The following is a 24,132-nucleotide window of genomic DNA, read 5'->3' on the forward strand; positions in this document are numbered from 1 at the left end:
GACGAACGTGACGTCATGCCATCACTTTACTTTCTTCACCTCTGTAGTAAGCGGTATTAAGGGCATGGAGGTAAGCGTATTTTAGCCATAGAGTTTTGTAGGAAACTCTATGATTAAGCAACTGCCGAACTGTTGCGAACGCACTGTCTGGATCCCCTCCCCCCCTTTCAAGCGTCCTTCCTTTCTTTAGATCACTATCATCATCATCACCATCCCAGGATGAGAGTCGAGCGTTGAGAGTGAAAACGGTGTTGTTGGCATTTGAGGTACTTTGCGAAGACGAAATACGTCTTCAATCGTCAATGATTTGTGACTTTTCGTTCAGCAGTGTAGCAGCTGTGTGGCAGCCTTGGACCAAACAGCGAAGTTGGTTGTCACTGTGCTCTGTTCCACCACGAGCGGTCCTTTCGCGTTTGACGCAGCGTTTGTCACTGCGTCTGTGTGAGCGAAAATTTCAGAAACACTACAGCAGGAAAAGCTACATTCGCCTTGTGGAGCTATAGGATTTAGTTAAACTTGTTGCAACGGCACCGGATCAGGAAATAAATTTTGTGTGAAATACAGCCGTGTTAAATCTGCGGTGTGAGGCATGGGTGACCAATGGGTTGGATGCGTTGTTGTTGTCGAGTGCGGAGACATCCTTGGCACGTACCAAGGCAAGATCGAAAGTGTCGATACAGACAAGCAGCAGATCGTGTTGTCGCAAGCATCTCGAAATGGTGTCAAGTGTCACGTCCCGCAAGTCACCATCTGGTAAAGAACCTTTTCCTGCGGGATCCCTCAAGATTTCGTGACAGTGGCGATGCATAACACAAACAATTGCTTATTTTGTGCTTCTTTAAGGTGTATGGAAAGAAGGATGCGCTGACAGGTCTAAAGAGAAATTTGTGTTTGTTTCACGCAACGCAGCGTAGCCTACAGAACATCGCATTAAGTGATATGTTCCGAAATGAAGCCATTATGTAAAATTTCTGCTATAATACCACAGAATTAGCAGGCACGATTCGAGCATTTACGGAATCGCGTCCGTCATTGCTTTCTACCCGAGTGAAAATGTATTTTAGGCATTTTGTGTTTGAGTGCAGTAGGATTTTTAGCAGATTACACATTGTACACTCCAACGCAGATGTTAGCGTACAATTGGCTGCTAATCGATGCAATGTGCAGTTCGAATGACATTTTTTGTAGGAGTTGACAACGTTTTTGTACTGCCTGTGTTATTGCTTTTTTCTGAACTAAGCGAGTTGCCCGGTTCTTCATCACAGTGCAGTGTCGAGTAGAACCGGAATGAAATTATAGATATACATGCTTCCTGAAACATTTGTCAGCTTTTGCATTAGTTCTCATTATGTACGGTGCAGTTTCGATCACGGGCGCGTACCCGACCGGTGTCATATATCTCGGTCTCCATTGGCTCCTTTGCGGAATCCGGGGGAGGGAGCCAATTGCGATCGATAATTTCCATCCAGATCGGGCTCGATCGCGATCGACAGTGATACGGGTGTCACAGGCGCACTTTTGATCGTGATCAAGCCCGATCCTGATCGAATTTCACGGACCTGATTGGCTCCTTTGCGCAAACAGCTTGAGGGAGCCAATCACAGTCGATAATTTCGATCCGGATCGGGCTTAATAGCGATCAAAAGTGGTCATGTGACACTGGTATAGTGACTGTGTGACACCGGTATTATTCAGGTCTCATGCTGTAGACTGTGCATAGATAGTGGTCACAGGGTATTTTGACTCAAGGCTGCTTAATTTCTGATACGTTGCATGTCAGTGAGATCTCATCACAGCCTAATATTCAGTATGTTTTTGTTTCCTGGTGCGTACATCAATCACTGCAATATTAGTACACCCCTCCTGTCTTCTACAATGGCCTGGCAAATGTGTTGACTGTGGTAATGTGTATGCACTCGGATTTTACTAAATGAGCTCTTTTTCTATTTTCCATAGTGCTCAGGACATTGTGGATTTGAACATCATAAAATCATCTGATAGTAGCTGCAGTGAATCACCAGTAGTGTTGCAAGAAGTCAATGGCACTCGGAAAGGTAAAGCACTTTAATTATGCTTATATTTATGTGCCACTGTGGCAAGTGTACCTCGCCAACTTATAATTGAGTGATGTTTCTCACAGCCGCTGAATTGCTTTGGGTTGTTAAAGCTGACAGTCAACCATAAGCCTGTTTAAAAGTTAAATTTTTCGTATTGACTGTAAATAGTCTGAAAATACTGCTCTCAAGTATCTAACCCAGCAATAAACATCCTATATATTTTCTATAACTAACTATTCAAGGAACTGAATCAAATTCTGGAATCGAATAAAATATATTTGTATTAGTATTCTCAATTATTTGAACTCTGGCTAGTAATGTTTATATTAGGCTTGGGAACGTAGAGGAAAAGGTGGAAAAACAAATAAGACGTAAGGGATATCTTGTGTCGCTCTCTTGCAGAAAGAAGCAATCATATTAATTTCAGAATGTCGCATGCTTCAAACACTTTCCTGATTCTTATTAGTCAACTTGTGTGGAATGAAACAAATTACTTTCTGGGCCTTTTGAGCCACCAAGTATTCTTACCTTATTAGATTAAACTTGGACCACATTCCACATAGCAGACTCTAGAGGCTTACTAATGTACAAAGGCACGAATGAAGGAGCCAACAAGGACTTGGAATTTTAGTGGCAGGGCTGACTCGACCCAAAGTAAAGTTGGCAACAACATTGCAATAACAAGTTTCCCACTATTGTTGCCCGCTTAATCAGCTGCATGGTGCCTTTACTGATAGTTGTAATGGTTCAACTGATTCCTTTTGTTACCCACTGAAGTCATTTGATGGCTATTGCATTCGGCTGCTAAATATGAGGTCACGGGTTCAATTCCTGGCCATTGCAGCTGCATTTCAGTGTGGATGAAATGCAAAAACATTTGAGTAACGAGCATTGGGTGCATCTCAGAGAGACTCACATAGTCTTGATTAATTTGTTGCTCTCTATCCACTACACCAAATAGCTTATTGGGGTATTGGACCTCATCAGTGAAGGAATCAGTCAACGAAGAAAATCAAATTCAAAAGGCTATGCACCTTAACTTGTAGCATTGTCGGTGAGCTGCTTTGGGCTTTGAACTTCTCGACCAAAAATTGTGCAGTTGAAAACATTGAAGCCGTGGCTGTGTGCACTACTGCTCTTTCACAGATGCCAAGAAGAAGGTCGTGGCGGTCGCTCCTAAGAAAGGCGAAGGGCCTCGGAGGGCTACGACAGCTGCCATGAGGTGTCGTGATGATGCCTGTTTTAGTGCTCCTGTTGACGCCACTGTGCTGGAGCAAGACTTTGACTTTGAGAAGAACCTGGCCCTATTTGACAAGCGGGCAGTGTTTAACGAGATTGATGCTGCACTCTCACGGCCTGCACCATGCAACGACTACTCAGCTCTGGCCAGCAAGTCTGGGGCCCATGTGGTGTGCACACCACCCAGTTACCGCTGTGACGAAAACATCCTGGGTGGCAGCGCACTGGACTCCATGTGTCGCATCCGAGTGCCTGGCAAGCAGGAGATTAATTACGTAACCGGTGAGTTAGTTAGTTAGTTAGTTAGTTAGTTAGTTAGTTAGTTAGTTAGTTAGTTAGTTAGTTAGTTAGTTAGTTAGTTGTTCTGGTGGGGAAAAGCAAGAGTTCTTCAATCATACCATATCTGAAGCTTCACCTTAAACTTCGGCTGTCAATCTATGGGGTTAGGAGGAGGAGCAGATTTTAATGAAGAGAAAGGAGAAGAGGTCGGCCTGGAGAGCGTGTCTCTAGCCTGCTACTCCTCACTGGGGAAAGGGGAAGTGGGAAATACAGGGAAAGGTAGGTGGCGGGTGATTATGTTATGGTACAATGAGATACTATATACACATTGTCCAATATGCGGATGCGAACTGTAGACGCAATACACGTGAGTAATCTTGTCCATACAAAAAGTAATCTTCTCACAAAAAGTTATTGCGCAAACACATTTCGCACTGACTGCACGTCTCACAGCTTCTAGAGGCGATCGTCTAAACCAGTCTCGCTTAAAAAGTTCAAAAGTGATTTTATGGCACGATGGGCACAGTAAACACTCCTCTACGTGCCCAAAAGCTTTTCTTCTGAAAAGGGGCGGGAGTCCAAGCTGTCAACTGTAGATTTAAATGTTCTTCGTTCGGCCGCATATTGATGGCACACGCAAAGTACGTTAGATATTGTCTCGGCAGTGTGACAGACGCTACATTCAGGGTCCCGTGTTTGTGCAATCTTGTGAAGGTATCGGTTGGTGTATGCCACACCCAGCCGTAATCGATGAATGAGTGTTTGCTGGCTTCTCCGCAACCGAGGTGGAAGCCAGAATTGTAATCCAGCGTCAAGTCTATGGAGGCGCTCTTGTCGATGTTCGGGGTTGTCCCAATGTCGCGCCGTAGAAGTTTTAAGGGAGGTATGGAGCAAGGCGTTAATGTCATACCAGGAAAAATGAATTTTTATAGTAGTTCCGTCAGTGTGCGCCTGTTTTGCTTCTGCGTCAGCCTGTTCGTTTCCAGCTATTCCACAATGGCCAGGAGTCCACTGCAGCACGATGGTATGTCCGGAATGAGACGCCTCAGCAAGCAGAGACATGATATCATAAACCAGAGGACTATATGCGGTTCTGTCACTCATATAATTGCTGATGAGTTGCAGTGCTGGTTTTGAGTCGCAGAACACTGTCCACTTCTCGAGACTTTGTTGCAGTATGCAGCGAACTGCTTCTCGAACTCCGGTCAACTCAGCTGTTGTAGACGACGTCCTGTGTCCTGTCTTGAACCGTTGTGCGATCCCCATTCCTGGCACCGTGTAGGCCGCCGCGGAAGACGTCTGTGTCACAGAACCATCTGTAAAAACATGTTCGTAATATCCATACATGTAAGCAATGTATGACAGCGTGAAATGCTTGAGGCCAGCAAGCGGCATCTTCGACTTCGTTATTCCAGGGATTGAGAGCCTCACCGTTGGCTTTGCCATCGTCCAGAGTGGAACTTCGGGTATGTCATACGGTTCGAAGTCCGACGGCAATAAGTCTTGCTGCGACAACACGTCTTCTGAGTAGGCGGACACAGGCCGTACGCTTGTGACGTTTGTGAGTGGATGGTTCCTGTGTCTAGTCAGTAGCCTTAGATGCACTCGCAATGGCTCACGTTGCAGATAAACTCGAGCTGGGCACGCACATGCCTCTGCAATAGTGCCCCAAGTAGACGCACATCGTGGTAGTCCTAGGCAAATTCTCAGTGCCCGAGCCTGAGCACTTTCAAGTGTGCGTACAGCAGTTGTACTAACCCGAGAAAGTACAGGCGCACTGTAGCGGAAGTAGCCAACAAAACGTGCCTGGTAGAGCTGCAGAAGAGATGACTTGGATGGCCCCCATGATTTTCCAGACATATGTCGAATGATCTGAGTAAAGCTGTCTAGCTTTTTTCTTAATCCAGAGAGGTGCTTCGACCAAAATAAGTCATGGTCGATGGAGTTAGTTCACCTACACGTGAATAGGGGACACATGAAATTCAAGTACACTTCCCTACACATCTCATTTGACTCACACAAAATGACGAATGTTACCCTAGAAGTAAAAATAAAACAGGAAGACGCAAAGTACATGCTGCTATTCTATCCACCATCTCTTCCTTACTTCATCCTTGCTGTTTGCAAGCTTACACTTGGCTCAATAGTGCTGCGAGCAGGAAATCAGCCATCTTGTGTAAGGCAACCTAACAGTGAAAAAGCCTTCTCCAGTATTTCATGTATCCCCTATTGTCTGTCACCTGCTAGAAAATGCATACAGTTGGGTACTCATCTTAGTGGTTAGTTCTTTTTGTCCACACAGGATCTGAAAGTCTGATGACTCCCACACTTTTCATCAATCTGTTTGTCCAGGGCCTGAAAAATGGTGCATGTGGAAAGTTTTGAAATTTACATGATTGAAGTGTGGGGACAAGTGGGCCATTCTGTGCTGTGCTTAAGCATATTTTTTATGCTAAGCAACCCAAGGTTGCAGCAATGCAGTTTGACTTCATCTTGCAATGTATGTTATAAATACATCAGACCTTAGTACCAAGAATACAAGTTGCAAGAGTTTTGGTAAATTTCTTCTTTTGCATGAAATTCCATCACCCTGTGTATGGTTTTGCAATTGTCCAAGGCCACTATCAAAATATGGCAGTGACTTCATGAAGTGAGACGTTCAGGAGGCTATTAGAAAGAAGGCCTGAAACTGATAGGCTGAGAATGGGAAGCGTAAGTTATCTTATGTCATGTTCAACTGGTCATTTCAGAGCATGTAAAACATGTCATGTAATGCAAAAGCAAAGCTGCATTACACAAGCGAACAACATAGTAGCATTATTCTGAATTTGTTAAAGGGGCACTAAAGAGAAAAGTAATCTGGGTTATGAGTAGATTAACCTTCTCTAACCAAAGAAGGCGTGCTTTATAGTGATAAGAGGCTTAGTAAGCCAGAAAAAGATGTGTCTGGTGGTGACACCACCTTGAACTTCCCGCACTTGCTTGCTGTGACATCATGAATTTTGATGGTGTCTGCGCTGACCTAGATAAAATCTTATCAGTAAAGATGGGCTACATTGTAGTATAAACAAAACAAAAACTGAACTTAGCTAGTTTGAACCAACTTTACTATGCCACATTGGCACAAATACGAAAAAGTCTGAAATCCATGATGCCGCACTGTAGTACCAGTGCTGGCAATTTCTGTGTGAAATAAAGAAATGAAACCATGTCCTTTATTTTTTCTTTTAAAAATCAACCTATTACTGTGTGATTAATAAAAATACGGGGTGCTCCCGACAGACACGGAGAGCAGGCGGCTCAATAAACAACAGGAGATGACATCGTACCGTGCTGCACGCAAGTCCCTCTCTCGAGACTGAAACAAACTCTGTTCTATGTTCCTAACACCTTTTATTATGGCTACCGCAGGCATAACAGAATGTTCAATTACTGACACAGGCTTAGCTACAGAAAAGTTGACAGTTCACATAGCCAAGAGTAAAAAAAACTTGTCTGGTTAGGCATCATGCTAGAAAAACTGATAGTGTAAACGGGATCATATTTAAAAGTGCTGCAATGATGCAACGCTTGATGTTGGCAGTAGCTGCAATTAAAAACCATAGGGAGTGCAGAAACTAGGGTCCTAGGGGAGCAGCCATAAGGGAAACACAGCTGCAGCCATATTGAATCACCTGACCTATCATTGCAACCTTATATTATTCTAGAAGCATTGCTTATTCATATGATATTTCTTAAGACTTAATTTTACATTGTATTTTCACTTTTGCATTCTGTTGTTTGGCAAAAAAAACATTCTTTCTGTGACTAATGACTTATTGAATCTTTTGTTTGTTAGTGCATTTGGTGAGATATGAAAGAATAGTTTGCACATTTACTTTACATCCAACAACCTCACTTCTATGTGCAGCTTTGCGTGCTTCAGCTTTCATTCCTAAATGCATTGGTTGCACTGGCTGTGAGTATACAGCAGTGACTTGTATGCAGGACTTGTGTCTGCCTTTCCATGGGAGGAGCTATGTGTACTTGGTCAAACATGAGATGTAAAGCTGCAGCTGTTGAATTGCATTGTCAGTGCAAAATCGAGTAGTTGGTTGATTGACAAAGTTGATGCTATGCTATTAACGGCATTGGCTACAGCGTGTGGTCAGTGCAGCTGTTTATTTTTTTTTTCTACATCCAGTATTGCATAACCAACTAGCGCCAACAATCATTGTACATGTATTGTACCTGATCATGGTGACTGTATTGTGTCAGTGTACTCTCGAAAATATCCATATGTTGAGAATTTGGTGCATATTGAGTACCCTTGGCTGCTAAAAGTTAACCTCCAACCTTCCAGCAAAATATATTTTTGAGCCAGAAAAGAATTCTGTGGTATGTAAGGATTTGTTTGATCCAACGCTAGGGGAATCAATCGATTTTGGGTGATGTAGCATTCCTGTTTGGACAGTTGTGTTTCATTTTATACGAGGCTGCTGTTTCTGGCAAGTTTCCTTCATTTGTGGCATTGTGTAGCAAAAAATAAAAAAGTAAATAGTAATAATAAAAGGTATTCATAGCAGCCAAAAATAATCAGCAAAGCTGTTTGTGTCTTATTCTCACGGTTTGTCTTTATGGTTGTTTTCACTGTGTGATAACTGGCAATGTTGTTTCTTTTTTTTCAATGCTACAATGCAGACATGGGGCTGCTAGTGCCAAGTGTGAGTCTACAGCTACGCCAACAGATCCTAGAGGCTGCTGTACAGTGTGGCTACAGTGCAGAGCGACAGCTGGAGATGATTGGCCGTGCTGCATCAGAGATGGTGCTGCAGCTGCTTGGTGGTTGCCGTAGGTGTGTAATAATAGTTCTTGCTTGCCTTGCATGGTTGATACTTAAAAACATACAGCATGGAAGATGCTCATAAAAGTTCAAGACACATATGCTGTGCTGACTTACAATTAAGAAGTTTGCTCAGGAAAAAACAATGTAAATGTTACAGATAATGCACACATTTCACATCAGCTGATATATGATACATAAGAAACACTTCAAGTAAAACCAAGAAAAACCAAAAGGAAAATTGAAAAAATATAGTCAAAGTGATGTTGAGAAAAGCTGCCCCTTGTTACTTAGAGTCGCTGATGGGACACTACTACATACATATATATTTGTCTTATCTGACAAATACAGATGCTCCAAGTGATAAAGAGGTGGCTCTTCTTGGTATCATTCTGATTATATTCTGTCAATTTTCTTTCAGGTTTCTCTTGGCTTTGCCTATATAGTTTGTTCTATGTTCTATGCCTCATATATAGCTGCTGTGTAGTGTGCACAATATCTGTTTTGTATACTTGTATTGTTTCTCCAGGTGTTAACTTAGTTGGGAGACTGCACAGCACCCATATCTTCTTGTCTTTTTTTTGCATGCATCTTTTTCGCTGCATGTTTCTAAATGCGAATTCATATCAGCTTGCTCATTCATCAAACCTTGCAAAGTTGAGTGTTGCTGGTCAAGACTGAAGGGACAATAAAACAAAACTTTGGGTTCCAATTAAACAGAAGAATTACTGTTTTTAAATAGCCATTATGTCATGTCTGGCCAGAATACAAAATAAAGAAGTCAGAGGAGGATATAAAAGTTAAAGAATGGGTACCTCTGGCTTCATAGTATTTCTGTGTGAACTCCCTGTGGTGTCATAGATTTTGACAACTGGCTCACACTGCATAGCTTGATAACAAAAGCAACTGACTGCAATAAAAAATTATTTGACAGCATGATATGTTAGGAATATTCAGAAACATTGGAATTGTGGTTTTAAGTAAGGTAAACTTCAATACATCTGACGAAGTCAGTAAAATTGGCACTTTAATTTGTTACATTATTTTCGTTATATTGAAATTCAACTTTTATTAAAATATGTGCAGTTCCCAGCAGATTTTTTTTTACATGAAAGGGTTTGTAAATATACCAGAATTATCAGGAACACAGAGAAAACGAATTTCAGTGACAAACAAGAAAATCTGAGGACACCTAAGGGCTTCTTTTGACTTGTGAATGCGATAGCGTTAATGTCTGATTGAATGCCACTGAGCGGTCCTTTGAGTTATGAATTCTTCATGGGCAGGCTAGATGCTTGGTGTGTTTTGATTTGGCCTTAGCCTGGTGCAGTTAGAACGGAGGCAAGATCTTGTGTGTACAAGGAACCCGCAGATAACATAGGCTTCCGAGAGCAAGACCGAGCGTGACATGGCGTTGCGGCAATGCCCTTTCCCCTCATGCAGCATCTGGCATGCTAACATGGCAGCAGGTCTAATCTCTTGCCTGCTCTGCTCTATCGAGGAACACTCGTGATGTGGTGTCGCAGCCAATGGGAAATGAGGTGCCGTTTTGCTTCTATAGATGACATACGCTGGCTTTTTCATTCAATGGGCCATTTGACGCTTTTGAATAATAATAATAATAATAATAATAATAAGAAGAATAAAATTCCTCTTGTTGAATTTGAGAGTTGGCAATCTGCGTTACGGTTTCATGCCATGTCAATATCTTCATATTGGCAGTGCGAAGCGAAGCCTGCAAAGCTTTCACATCTACTCCCCCACCATGGCTCATAGCGGTGCCGGCAGTGGGATGATGCTATCAGTGGACCGCTCTCCACATAGTCTGACCAATGCAGCATCAAAACGCATTGGACGCCGCAAAGAAAGCTGAACTTTAAGATGTCATGAAAGTGAGGCAATGGTCAACCTGTTGTTCATGGCTGCCATGGTTGTTGTAAATTTGCGATGTTGCGTGTGCTTGTCATATTTCCGAAAAATTGCGAGCAAGATCTGGTACAGTGTCCAAAATTTTGATAGCCATTATGGATTATTTCTAGTATTGGTTCCATGAATAAAAAAGTTGCAGTTTCATTGGTAGCGATAGCAAGGTATTACACAACCGCACAAAAGTTCGTAGTTTTATTGGCCGTACAAATTGCAGTAAACATTCACTTACTTTATTTTTCCTGCTTGAGTTGCCATGCAACATAATTTCAGTATGTAATTAAATATAAGCATGTAGGCCTGTTTCATGCAGACACTGCAACAGTGACTTTTAGCATGTATTTTTCATAATTCATCATTCATAATTTTCAGGTTGGTCACTATTAAACATCGCACCTACGTAAACTTTGCAGACTATCTTTCTCAAAAGGCATGCTTGCTAATTAAATTACCAACCATGGTGTCATGCATGCATGGGTAAATATAAACAAATCTCACTCAATGTCTGCAAGCACACGCTACCAATATGAAGAAGGCAGACTTAGGGGAGCAAGCGCTTCATTTTCCCTTCAATGTGCCTTCGAATCTCGATATTCCCAACGCTAGGCATGTGAGAAGACAGCCCACATGAAGGCCATCTATAAAAATTGCGTGAAGCCACAACCCATTTGACCCGTTTCAGCCCGCTGATGCGCTCAGCCACCCTGATGGCCAGGCTTAGGGAGGAGGCATGCACTCACTTGTACCCCACCCTCCTGTAGTGGCACTTGATCATGTTACCACATATACTCACACCTCCGATCTCCCCTTTCATGCATAGGAAGACGGTGCGCATTAAGCTGCCATCCTTCTCACCTCATCCTTACACGTTTTCCCTTGCGAGCACAGCCCACCTCGCAATAGGATCTCATCGCACTTGGACTCTTACATGTAACATGATAGCAAAAGGATCTTACGTTTAGTATTAGCACTGCTAATGTTTATCGGATGCTACTCCGCTTTGGTGGTAGCTTCTGCGCTGCATGCAATCTGAGAGGTGCGCTTGTAAGCAAAAGCATGTAATTCAACCATGCCATCCTCTGTGCCCATGGCAGTTTCGATTTACTGCCTCAGCACTCCTTCATAGGAAGAGTGAAATTTCATTCTATGTATTAATAGTTAAAACGTGGCATAACAAAGTTGGTAAAATTGGCAATTTGCTTCATTAATTAAAATTTGGTTACATTGAAATTCGACCTTTTATGCCAATAAAACAGTCTCTGATGAATTTTACTTCCATGGAAGGGGCCCACATAATTTTCCGAATTATTGAGTAATCATAAAAAAACAAATTTGGATGAGAAAAACGATTAATGAGAATTGGCTATATCTTCCTATCGGTAGTACAAAGCGAAGCTAGCAATGCTGTCGCACCCACTCTGCCCCCTCGGCTGATAGTGTCGCCCGCAGTGTGACGCCACTATCAAGAGTAGCGCCAGCAGCGAGGAGCAAATGCTTCATCTGCTTCTCACCTTAACACATCTACGAAACTCAAGAATATGTGACTTCCAGTATTAAATGTGTGGGAAGACAGCACGCGTGATTCCCCCCCATCTCGTCTAACCCAGTCTTTGCAAACATGGCAGATTACTTTTAAAACAGGGTATGCTGCTTGCTGCATATGTGCTCAGCCATATGTAGGATCTTATGGCACTTGGACTTCATATGGAACGTGATGCTGCTCCACTTCAATGGTCACTCTTGGTCACATGGCACGTGATTTGAGAGGTACAGTCACAAGCAGCCACATTTAATTCAACCATTTTAGCACTTGCATCTGAAAAAGTTACCATTTATTGCCTTGCTATTTCTTTGCGGTGGCAGTGAAATTGCGTTGTATTGAAATTGTGTATAAACACACTTCATTAGGTTGAGGTTTAAATTAAATGGTGTTCTATGGACAAGAAGTTATAAAAAGTTATATGATTCATTATATTGAGGTTTGGAAATGCATGGTATTCTATGGACAAAAAGTTATAATAACTTAAACACTTTGCTATATCGAGAATTTCATTATACTATTGAATGATTTAGCTGTAATATAAATCAGTAGTCATTTTAGATAGCTTTCCTTTGCATTTGCAAGTAGCGAGAGCTGTGGATTGTCAGTGCTACCTTATTGATGCCAACAGCAGAGGAGGTATTTCTTTTGAGTCTGAGGTCTTTTCATTCCATTCAAGAATTTTTTAAGGGCACAGTGTGTTGTGCTTGTTTGGTTTCTTTCTGTGTTTTTGACTGTCAGAAGACCCCAAGTTTCTGCACAATTAGTGGTGCCATATTTAGAAATGTGGAGTGTTTTTAACTGATATGGTTATGAGAGTTCATAGTTTCGGTGAAGTTTAGGTGTGAACAGTTGTATAGCTGTACGTCGTCCACCGTTATTGACTATGGCATGGGCCTTGTCATCTTTGCTGTCCTACGGCCAAGCATGTGCATCATTGGGGTGCCTCTGCTGCAGGCTAAACCCAGCCAATAGCCACCAGCGGCCCACAGTAGTGCTGGTGTGTGGCGGCCACCGGCAAGGTAGCCAGGTGGTGTGCTGTGGTCGGCAGCTGGCTAATCATGGTGTCGAGGTGCTACTCTGGCAGCTACCTCTACTGGCTGGCGGCTTGGCTCCTGTGGACCCACTCTTCTCATCTGAGATGGCTCTGTTCCGCAGAAGTGGGGGAAAAGTGCGACTTACTCTAGCAGGTAAGATCGTACCTGATATTTTTCTCTCTCTTACTGCGGGGTTATTAAGCCTAGGCCCCTGTACTCAGTGACAATTTAAGCATTCAAAATAATCTCTAAGCACAAAATGGATCCGTATTTGCTCTCTATGCCTCTGCTTGTCAAAACATAGTCACTGAGAGACGCTGATATTGCAAAGAAGTTTGTCTTCGTCATGATGTCATGGAAATAAGCGGACATTATTGGCTGGCTCTTCTATACAAATTCCTTTTGGATTAGAGAGCAGCGTACTTGCCACAGCATTCTTAGGTTGCCACCACTTATTGTGAAGGAAGAAAAGAACTTGGAGGCAGTCTCGCAGGATAAAATCGAAGCCAGAAAAAATCAGCCCAAGGCTTGAGCATGTAACATTAAGTTTTATTGTGCTCTACCGCAGTGCTAGCCGCACTCAGCATATGTTTTGGCACAGCAACAACAGATGCATCAGCAATGTGTGGCTGCTGCACTTGCATATTTCAGCGAAGACAATGAGAAAATGTGCACAGTGTGCAGCAAAGTAACTGAACAGGTGCACATTGCTTAAAACGTACTGGGAATTATGCATACAAGGCTGAGTCCACCAAGCGCATGATCACATGTTGGGTCTACTTATTGAGAGAGCAAGTACTCAGGGGGCAGCTTCACGGAGAGCTGGCTTGCAAAAGCTGGCGGTGTGATGTAACATTCCCTCTAAGTTTATTTCCTTCCACCGTGCCACATAAACATAAGTGAAGTCAACACTGGCACAGATGTGAATCATCAAGCAAGAATTAACTTCTGTGAGCAGGGGTTAAAGTAAGGTATGTTGTGCTGCCCCATGGAATGATGAAACTAGTGGAGATTTTCAGGCCATTAGTTGCTTCGCTTTGTATTACGCCTTCCATGTTGCTATTACATTTTGTGTTCACTCAGGGTGTCTACCAACCGATAAAACCGGGAATTCTCAGGGATATTGAATAGCCTGGAAATACTCACGGAAAATTCAGGGAATTTGTGCTTCTATCAAGAAAAATTAGCTGTAGTTTTATTAAAGGGAACAAAAGTCGTGGTAATGCTGGTTTTAGTAACAGAGAGGGATCATAACGAATCGTCTTTGACTCCGTGTCATCTGATGGAGGAGTTGCCAGTGTACATACAGTCAACAACCGACTTTCCGGATGCCCGATCATTTGCACAGCTTTGTGGCACCACCACGCCTTAAATTTCGGAGGCAAGAACCTCTCGCCGTCCAATTTGCCATGTTTTTTGCTGTGACCACAGGTCCGAAACAACATTAATCAAAGCCAGCGCCGCCGCCATTTTGATTACCTCGCCGCCTCGAAACGGCGCTCTCGCACATCCACTGGCAGCCGTAGCCACCACCGCGGCAAACGCTAGGCCTAGCTGATTCGACATTCACTATTAAGCATCTTGCTGTTCGGTGCCGTGTGCTTCATTGAAAGAAGTCGCCGCTGTCAGCAATGGCACCGACTCCGCCTTTGCGGTCCTTGCGATTGACTTTGAAGCTCGGAAGGTAACCGTGGCATAATGCCGGTTCCCGAAAGTCAGCTTCGCCTCACTACAGCAGTGTCGCGATGAAGCATACGCGAAAGTATTACGGTGAAGCATAACAAGCGTGGGAAGGGGCAATTGTCACGGGACGCAGTATGTATTCATTAATTATACACACGTGTACCTGCCATCTCCTGTCACAGTGCGAGCATCGATATGCCTAATAAGTGTACTGGCAGCCCTCTTCGGATGTGCATGTGGCGATTTGAGCCCATAAGGGCAGTAAAAGACATGCATTCATTCCAACAACCAACAATGCACACAACGTACGTTGTGTGCCATGCTCAGCTTGCCAAAACCACCTACAAAATTTTTGTGGTACAATGACGAACTACTGACTCATGTCACCGCCGCTGCTGAAAAATCAATGAAACAGGCTGCTAAAGAAGCAGTTGAGCTTAATGATGGTGATATTGATATCGCTGTTGCTCTAGATGGAAGCTGGCAGAAGCAAGGGCACACCTCAAATAATGGCATAGTGTCTGAAACCAGTGTCGACTCAGGTAAGGCCATTGATTTTGAAGTAATGACGAAGCGTTGTGCTTTGTGTGTGTTAAAAGGCACCTCTTGTGATGATCAGGATGAACATCAATTCCAGCGGAACTACGAAGGTGCAAGTGGAGTCATGGAGACTGCAGGAGCTTTGCATATATTTCAAAGAAGCAAGCAACTACATGGTGTACAGTACACCAAGTATCTGGGAGATGGGGACAGCAAAGGCTTCCTTGCCATGCAAGCAGCAAAACCATATGGAGAACTTATGGAAATTTCAAAGCTAGCATGTATTGGCCGTGTCCAAAAAAGAACGGGGGTCCAGATTGCAAAGACTAAAGAAAAAAACAAAGGGAACGGACTGTCCGACGGAAAGGTTATCTCTGGCCGGGGACGCTTGACTGATAGACTGATCGACGAGCTTTAGACATATTATGGCTTGGCCATTAATAGACATGTTGGGATGTCGGGCTCTGTATGGCTGTATGGGCCACCTATTTTCATAAGGCGTCCACAGATGCCGATCCTTCTCGTGGTCTCTGTCCAAAGGGTGCTGACACTTGGTGCAGATTCAACAAGAGTGAGATGAATGGCAAGCCTTACGTCCACAAGGACTCGCTCCTGGCAGCGGTCCTTGGGGCAGTGAAGCCAGTTTTTCAGCAACTCTCAAAACCTGACCTTCTCCAGAAATATCTCCATGGAAAGACTCAGTCCGCAAATGAGTCGTTCAACGATATTGTGTGGGAGCACACTCCGAAGAATGTTTTTCTTGGTCTGAAGACTCTGAAAATAGTGACAATGGATGCTGTGCTAACTTTTAATGATGGCAGCATTGCTGGAGCCAACATTCTGAGGTCATCTGGAGTTTCTGCACGATGTCTCACAGTCCAGTGGTTATGCGAAATTGACCGGTGGCGATTATACTTTGTGGAGAGGGCTACACGACTGGTCACAAAGGAGGCTCGAAGAGCAAGGCAGCTAGCACAGAAAAGAAGTATTGACAGTGGAGGTGACTACCAGGCTGGTGACAATTGAAAAAATCTGTCAGTATGCATAACCAGAGTCCTATATCGTAATAAAGCTTTTTCTTTCACGTCAAAGCCAATTATCTCAAAGCATCAAATTTTGCTACATTTGACTGTTTTTCTCAGGAACTACAAGGAGTAGGGATATAATTTTTTCTAAATAATGAGTAAACACTACAGGGAGTCTACTGAACTAGAATTATGAACATTAATGGAGGGAGTTTTGATTTAAAGGGAATTTACAGCAGATTATTGCTTCGAAAGTTGGTGGATCTAGTAAAAAAAGCAAGCAAAAAAAAAAAGCTGTTCTATAGAAAACAATTATCCTACTTCATTGACACTACCTCAGATTGCTGATTACAATGCTACCAAGATGAATGCTCTAACCCCATCAGACCACGAGAAAGAGGGTCACAAACATAGGCTAAAATGCATAGGAGGAATAGGACCTACCCTGTCCCCTTCAGTCCTTGTTGAATTTTGCACCACTTCATTACATTTTCAGCCTTCCCATACAATTTGTACTCTGTTGTCTCTCTCTCTCTATATATATATATATCTCCCTTAGCAGCTCCATAAAATGTCATGTGTGCCTTCGTGCTTGAGAATATCCCATAACAATCCCCTGTCTACGTTGTCGTAGGCTCCAATATCTAGAAATGCTATCCGTAAAAGTCTATTCTGAGCTACTGAAATCTCTATGCACTGAGTTAGTACAAACATATTACCCTATAAGCGTTCACCTGGTCTGAGCCCATTCTGTGGTTCCCCCAGCACTTTTTTTTTTCCACCCACTTCAACAGTTCTAATTTTATGGCTTGCATTGCCATTTTGTATATCACCAACGTTACCGTAACTGGCCTGTTCGAGCTCGTCTTATAATTATTAACTTTGCCTTTGTAGATGTGGTTCCTTTTGCTTTCACGTCATCCAACTGGAATTTTCTTCGTTCTAATCATTTGCTTTGTGGCATTAGTCAGCAGTGCCTTGCTCTTTGGACTGAGGTTTTTGAATAATTGCATTGTGATTTCATCGGGTCCTGCAGCCGTGTTATGGAGGACATTTTCTTCTGCTTTTTGCCAGCAAAACATTTCTATGCAACATTTTTATCTCCCAGGCTTCTCTGTTGCTGCTGGATTTGTTTAAGTCTGACGCAAAGCATCTGGCACCATCTTGTGGCACGCTGCGCTAACTTGCAGTGCTCTCAGTGGCTTTCGCAATTGGTGCACAGGCGGTACGCGTTGTGTGGTAATGGCAGGAGACAAGAACTTGTGTAGAAAAATGATACCCCATCTTGGCTTCGTTTGTTTAAAGGGAACTTAGCAACGCAAATGTCATGATTATTCTGCATGGAAAACTCCATTTAGAAGGCAAAATTTTGAATGTTATTATAGCAGCCGTCGTTATCTTCCTTGGATGCGTTTTATACATGGCAGGCTACGGTGTGTGTATCTCATACCTCGTGCTGCGAGATTAGAAGAAAGGAAAGAAGAATAAAAAAGAGCTTCTTCTGCTCCTGCTATCGGCCCAAATAGTCCCCAGGTCTTTGCTTGCCAACTCGCTCATTGTTCAAGTAAGTCTCACCTCGTACCCTTATAGTTATATCTGATATGTGTTGAATAAAATATTGTTATATATGTTTGTTATTTGTTATTTGCTCATAACCCTAATGCATAAGGTCACAACATCTACAGGTTCCGAACGGGCCGCTCTTCGCGCTGTTGTTGAATACATTGAAAAAGAACCCCCTAGTAAATGGGCAATCCTTTGTGATTCGAAAGCAGGCTTCCAAAGCTTGCGAGGTTTACGGCATGGTAATTACTACCTACTAGTGTCCCAAATGAACTAAATTTGCCGTTGCACTTCTGAACGAGGACATGATATAATCTTTCAGCGGCTGCCGAGACATTGTGGCGTCGTTGGTAAACACCTCATCGATGACGCTGCCCGATATGCCCAAGCTGGAGCACTGACACTCCTTACAACTTCATTGAGAGAAGACGCTGCAAGAGAGCTTCATAGTCTCGCACATACCATCGCGTTGAGTTACTGGCATACACCGTAGAACTCTACCCGTTGATTATATAGCCTTGACCCATCACTGAAACTGAAGTTACCAGCAAACCTTCCACGACGTGATGCAACAATACTGTGTTGGCTGTGGGTAGAAGTAGCATCCACTAACTCCTGCAAATATTGTTATTGGAATGGCAGACTCACCGATATGTGCTGAGTGCAAGTGTGAAGAAACCATCAATCATATTCTGTGCCACTGTCTCGCTTCGATAATCAACGTCAAACTCTCCAGTGTACCTTGAATAGACTGGACCATAGGCCATTTACAGAGGTAAAGGTGTTGAGAGTCTGGCCTCACAGTTCATCAGCCCAGAAAGCCATTCGAGTGCTTCTTTAGCACCTGAAGGCAACAGCCTTGACTATCCCACTGTAAACATGCTGCACCTAGCTTAGTGCATGTGAAATAGTGATGTAGACTCATGTATTCTGTCTCTCTTTCACTCTCCACGTCTAGGGTAGCAAATTGGTCTGGTTCACCTCCCTGTCATTCCTTCCTCCCTTCTCTCTCTCTCTTGATAATTGATGTCGACTCATCATTATAACCGATACATTGTTATATGTAGTAGCGTTATAAGTGGACAGGACTGTATTATGTAGCAGCCCTAATTTCATGGTCCTGCAAATAATCTAAGCCTTTCTACTGGAAAACAACATTTTCTAAGATAAATATCTTTTGCTTTTAAATGTGTCACAATAACTCTCTTATATTACCTTGTACTATTGGCCAAATATAGTAATGTAATGAGTGAGCTGAGAATCAAGCCGCTGTCAACAGTCAGTGTGGTATACAAATTGCACTGAAATTTGTTGCATAACATGGACTGTAACATCTTTCTTACGTAAAATTTTTCTTCAGCATCTCAAGTTTTGTGCCTCTCCATTTTTACTGCTTTTTCATTCTGCTGCACTCTTTCTTTGTCCATAGAGCTTTCCAGTAGCAGAGTGGACATGGTGCTGGCAAGTCTGGACTCTGTAGATGGTGGAAGCCAAGCTGATCCAATGGCAGTTGCGACCATGACCAACTGGATTAACCAAAGTAAAGCTCCAATGCTGTGGGTCGACCCGCCACCTGGTGGCAGCACAGGGACACCAACTCCCCAGTGGGTGCTCATGCCCCTCCTTCCTCTGGCAATGGATGAACGCATTGTTGCCTCTACGGGTCTCTACTTATGCGACGTTGGCGTGCCCTGTCACGTCTTCCGTGATTTGGGTGTTCAGTACGCCTCCCCCTTTGGATCAAAGTTTGTGGTAGTGCTCCACGCGAAAAAGCCGTGATAGCTCAGCAAGCGTGCCACTCTCCACAAGCTGCTGAGGTACAGTACTCTTCAAGTATAATGAACTGCTCAGTCATGTCACTCATGAGAAAAAACAAGTGAAATTAAGAGTGAGACGAAAGAAGAAAAGTGAGACGAAGGATGAACTACCGGAACAGACATTGATGGATCTGGAGTTATTGAGTGTGCTGACCCCTCCCTTTCTTTTCTTCTTTTTTTTTAAAGTGTGATTGTGTCTGCGGGACGGCTGTTTGCTTGCTGTATTGTCTTGTCCCTTGGACTGCTGCTGTGTACATCAGGGATGAGTGTTCTTTTGCAGATTGGTGAAAGTATGTGTTCTGTGTCCATTGGCTTGTGAAAGATATGGATACATTAACAGCAAGCAGATGTGGTCGAAATGTAGCATCAAACTTGAACTTACACACAAACCAGCGTTATATAAGGACACATATGCAGGAGACAAGGAGTAGCGTTGTTTGCTGGCCAGAATTAAGATGCTGACTTTAAACCTGGTGATAAAAAACTGATTTGTAGTAATCATGAAAATGTGAGATAAAATTTCTAGCTGCTGGACATTTTCATTATTGTAGCACATCTCATAATCAGCATTCACATCTTTGCAAGAAAAACTGCAGCTGCCAATACTTTTGTTACTTTGAGTCAACCTATGAAGGTTGCATGCTTTATTTGTAGTTTTTGCAACATCTCGATTGACTTGTAAACCATTACTGAAATTTTCTTTGGCGAGCTTTCTGCATTGACGTATGGACTGCTGTACTAAGATACTGGAACTCTGCCATTAGAGAAGGAGGGAGGGTAAAAAAAAAATATATAAATCAAGTAAGCGCCAGTATTGAGATTTCAAGAAAATTTCTCGTACTTTCTAGTTCTGTGCCTCTCTCCTCAATATCCCTCGGCGATGTTAATAGCTGGTCTGGCTCTCATCACACACTGACCACAAGAGAAGTGTCGCAAAGATATCACAGGTTAAAGGAATGGCTGCAGCTCTGACATGATTTGACCTTGATAGAAGACATTCTAGGTGAAATTATTTTTATTAGATTGAACATGTGGTCTCGTTCACACCAATGTCTTGCAAGGGACCTTGCTTGGAACCTAGCTACCTGTGTTCTTTTGGTATTCGTGATTTAAATCATTATTTGGACTTAGGTTGCAGTTTCATTTCAACATGAGTGAAACCTTGCATCAGACTCGGTCTGTTATTGGTGTTTTCAGCAATCCTATGCTTTGTCAAAACGGCTTATTGTTTCTCTGTCACCGCACGTTGAGTGCTAAAATGCTTCAGGTAATTTTTTTACTTTCCATTGTTTGCACGTGTGTGTGTGTGGATAGCAAAGCACTGCTATGTTCCTGCTGTAGTCCAGCATACTCAGAGTTCCCCAAGTAGTGGAAGTGAAAAGCCACACGGTTTTAACTTTGCTTGTTGAAGAAGTCTTTTGTTTGGCCATTCTTTGTTATTGCCCTTAATTATTTCGTTATTGATCCACGCAAGATTTTGTGTTTCTTACGTAAGCTCTACATTCCTTTGTTTTAGTTGCTTTTGTTTCAGCTGAGGTCTGCAGTTTGAGTGCCTGTATACCATTGCACTTAGTTTTCTATAAACATCATTACTGCTATCATAATAGGTATTGTGTTACTGAAGTACTGAAAAGAAGCCTGATGCATTAAGTTCTTTTGCTGCCCTAACGTGGTGCATTGTAAATGAACACTTATACCTGTGTATAAGAGGCTGCAAGCTCAAAAGTGGCATGTGACTAAAGCTGCGATGAAGTATACTTTTGCATTTGTTAACAATAACATTCAAGCATCAACTAGATGTTTAGGTCTCTCTTGCATAAGCTCGGATGCATGTCTGCTAGGTTGCTTTACAAGAAGGACCCTAGTGCCTGTTCGCTCTCTTTGCTTCGTCTTCATTCATTGCTTTTCTGAAGCAACTGAAAAAAGTGAACTACCAACCGGTACCATTTGGGCTTTAGTGATAACCTTAATAACTTCGTGATTTGCATTTTTGATTCATTTGTGCTAGTTAATAGTGACTCTTGAGAAAAGTTGAAAGAAAAATTCAGGCATGGGGGAGGAGGGGGGTCAAGTAACATGCTGTATTGAATTACGATGGGAGCAGACATGAGTGAAAAGTGACTTGACTGGAGTTGGGTCTACCTCACAAAACAGTTTAGCTGAGAACATTCGTAATTTCCTTTGTGTGTGTGTGCTGACTTCAGTTGACCTTGCTGCCTTGCTTTTCATTGAGAAACTGTGTGCTTGCTGGTTGATGCTTGCTTATCATTGTTAAGAGATTGGAAGGGTGTGAGCCATGTGCAGTGTGTGACACATTTGGGACGACATGTGGTATTCATGTGAAGACATGTTTTCATTTCAATTATTTTCTTGAGCCATAGTGGCTAATGTGATGCGGTGAGTAAACATATGTCGAAGAAAGAGTGCCCTAGAGGCCTTAGTGTTTAAGTTCAGCTGCTTTCATGCTGCCTACATGTTTCCTCTAAGTTTGTGAGCATTGTACAGAATTCAGACATATTTTGCAACACATAAACCTGGCAAGTTATATCTATTGTATCATATGGTGTGTCTGTTCTCATAAGTTAGGCGCAACTCAAATATCCACTGTCAGAGAAAGTGCATTGTCATCATTTATGTCATGAGCTGGAGATTTGGAATGACTGAGAGATCATAAACTCATATTATTCATGTGCTGACTATCAGTGAGCACCTTGACAGGTATACCTGCCTGCACACCTTGCTGTGACAGACAGCGGACAGCTGTGTGCATGCCTTATTATTTTTTTTTTAACCATGCATCTGTTTGTCATAAAGAGTCATATAGTGTGTTGCATTAGTATCAGGCCAAGCTTTAAAGGTACACATGGTGGAGAAGAAGAGACAGGTTTCTTCCTTATGATCTTTGCAGACATGAAGATCTTTGTATGGCATTTTTTTCCCAATGAATATACTAGCAGGGTCTTTCATTTGCCGAGTATAATATCATTTGCAATATGTGTTCACTTTTCTCATGTAAGGCTCATGTCTGGAAACGCCTGTACTTCCACTTTGAAGCATTGATCTCATTAACAGTGTGCCAAGCCTCACAGCAGTCCATGTCACTGTAATTTCTTTGGCAGTTGTGATATGGTGTTTCTCTTTTCTAGCACTTAAATCTGAGGCTCAAGAGGCAAGTTCTGGGACAGGTATGGTCCCTGACGTTTTTTTGGTGCTATCATGAAATGCAAAATGGTTGGGGGCAATAGTATGAATTATTTTGAGTATATGAAACAAATGCTCTGTAAATACAAATCTTTATAAGGTAGTAATAGAATGGTTACTTGCTAGAACTAAAGCTGAAGCCTTGGCTTTGTGCCACCATGGGCGCTTGTCGTCGTATGGGTCAGCAAAGACAACGCTGCCCTGTCACCTAGAGCAGAATGCACTCTTGTTCAGCTTTAGCTCTAATGAATGCGGTTTCCTTTTCGATTGCACTCAATTAGAGAACTTGCTGAAGAATGCCATTTTACTACTTTTTTTCTCCCTAAAGCAGACTAGCACTCTGTGAATGGTGAAACAAGTCCTTGAAACCGTTGTTCTTTCTTCATTTTTATTTCTAGTCTTACTTTGGTGGCATCAAGCCAGTAAATTTTATATGTAGTTTTGTGTACCTGTTGTAATGTTAATTTGAGTGTCATTAGCTGTTACTTTGCTTTCTTTTCATCAGCAGTGCTGGTGCGTTAATTGCCATTATATCTGGTATCTGCATTTTCTTTCACCTTTTGCATGGACTTGGAAGTGCCGAAAAGAGCATTGAGAAAGGTATACCTGCTACTGATGCACTGATGCAAACTAGACTGTTCACTATTAAATATAGCCAATGCTCATTGTGGTGGCTTTTGACACAATTAAGAGAAGAAAAAATTAAGTAAAAGTAACAGGATACAGGCTGTTATGGGCACACAACTTGCTACATTGTCTTTTACTGACATCAAGTTCCAAATCTTTAGTTGAATATGTTTCTGGTTACACAAATGGACAATGTAGCTCTTCGTGTCCACTTGTTAACTCACAATTAACTTTTAAAAAAAGTTAATTGCGGGCATTGTATTGAAAAACATTGGGCTCATTGAACTGTAATATGTTTTTCATACAACAGTGCATCCTATGGGATTGCCATTGGTGTACTCCTGTAATTCTGAGAGGGTGCTAGTATGTCTGCATTCATGACGAGGCCAGCAGGATGTAAATGGTAAAACTACGTACATGCAATGTGACCACATTTGTATGTGGGGTAAAATTGTTACTGCATGGCTATTGTACTTGTTCTACAGGGCTGCTCATGGTAAGCATGCAACAGAAACTCGTTGGCAAATGAAGTGTAATCTCATGTTTCTTTAGATGATAAGAATAAGCATTCTGATAAAATATTCGATGGAAGCATTGGGTTAAATATCATGTGGCTCTGGTATTGCCTGCAGAATAAAAAATACCATGGCATGCTAATTCACTTGCCCGGTGTTCTGTCTTTTTCATTCATGTGTAGTGTGTTGAGGTAGCATTTGCAAAAGGGACCTGACCTGTGGTTTGCAAGTTGTGTCATACACGGTGAAATACCTTATTTA

The 24,132-nt window shown here is 42.5% G+C and overlaps 1 protein-coding gene across 1 annotated transcript; it reads left to right on the plus strand.

Moving 5' to 3' along the window:
• Positions 1-196: 196 nt before the first annotated feature.
• On the plus strand, positions 197-24,017 carry Edc3 (Enhancer of mRNA-decapping protein 3). Its single transcript, XM_075680051.1, has 6 exons — positions 197-753; positions 1,957-2,054; positions 3,204-3,578; positions 8,256-8,409; positions 12,821-13,053; positions 19,141-24,017. The coding sequence occupies exons 1-6, from the start codon at positions 590-592 to the stop codon at positions 19,488-19,490; spliced, it is 1,374 nt and encodes a 457-aa protein (XP_075536166.1). The 5' UTR covers positions 197-589; the 3' UTR covers positions 19,491-24,017.
• The last annotated feature ends 115 nt before the right edge of the window (positions 24,018-24,132 follow it).

The sequence above is a fragment of the Dermacentor variabilis genome, chromosome 2, assembly GCF_050947875.1.
Source record: "Dermacentor variabilis isolate Ectoservices chromosome 2, ASM5094787v1, whole genome shotgun sequence".
In the NCBI taxonomy this organism is placed as follows: Eukaryota; Metazoa; Arthropoda; class Arachnida; order Ixodida; family Ixodidae; genus Dermacentor; species Dermacentor variabilis.

Coding starts and splice junctions, on each gene's coding strand:
- Edc3 (XM_075680051.1), top strand. CDS start 590: ATGGGTGACCAATGGGTTGGATGCGTTGTTGTTGTCGAGTGCGGAGAC. Junction 754..1,956: donor GTCCCGCAAGTCACCATCTG/GTAAAGAACCTT, acceptor TATTTTCCATAG/TGCTCAGGACATTGTGGATT. Junction 8,410..12,820: donor CTGCTTGGTGGTTGCCGTAG/GTGTGTAATAAT, acceptor CCTCTGCTGCAG/GCTAAACCCAGCCAATAGCC.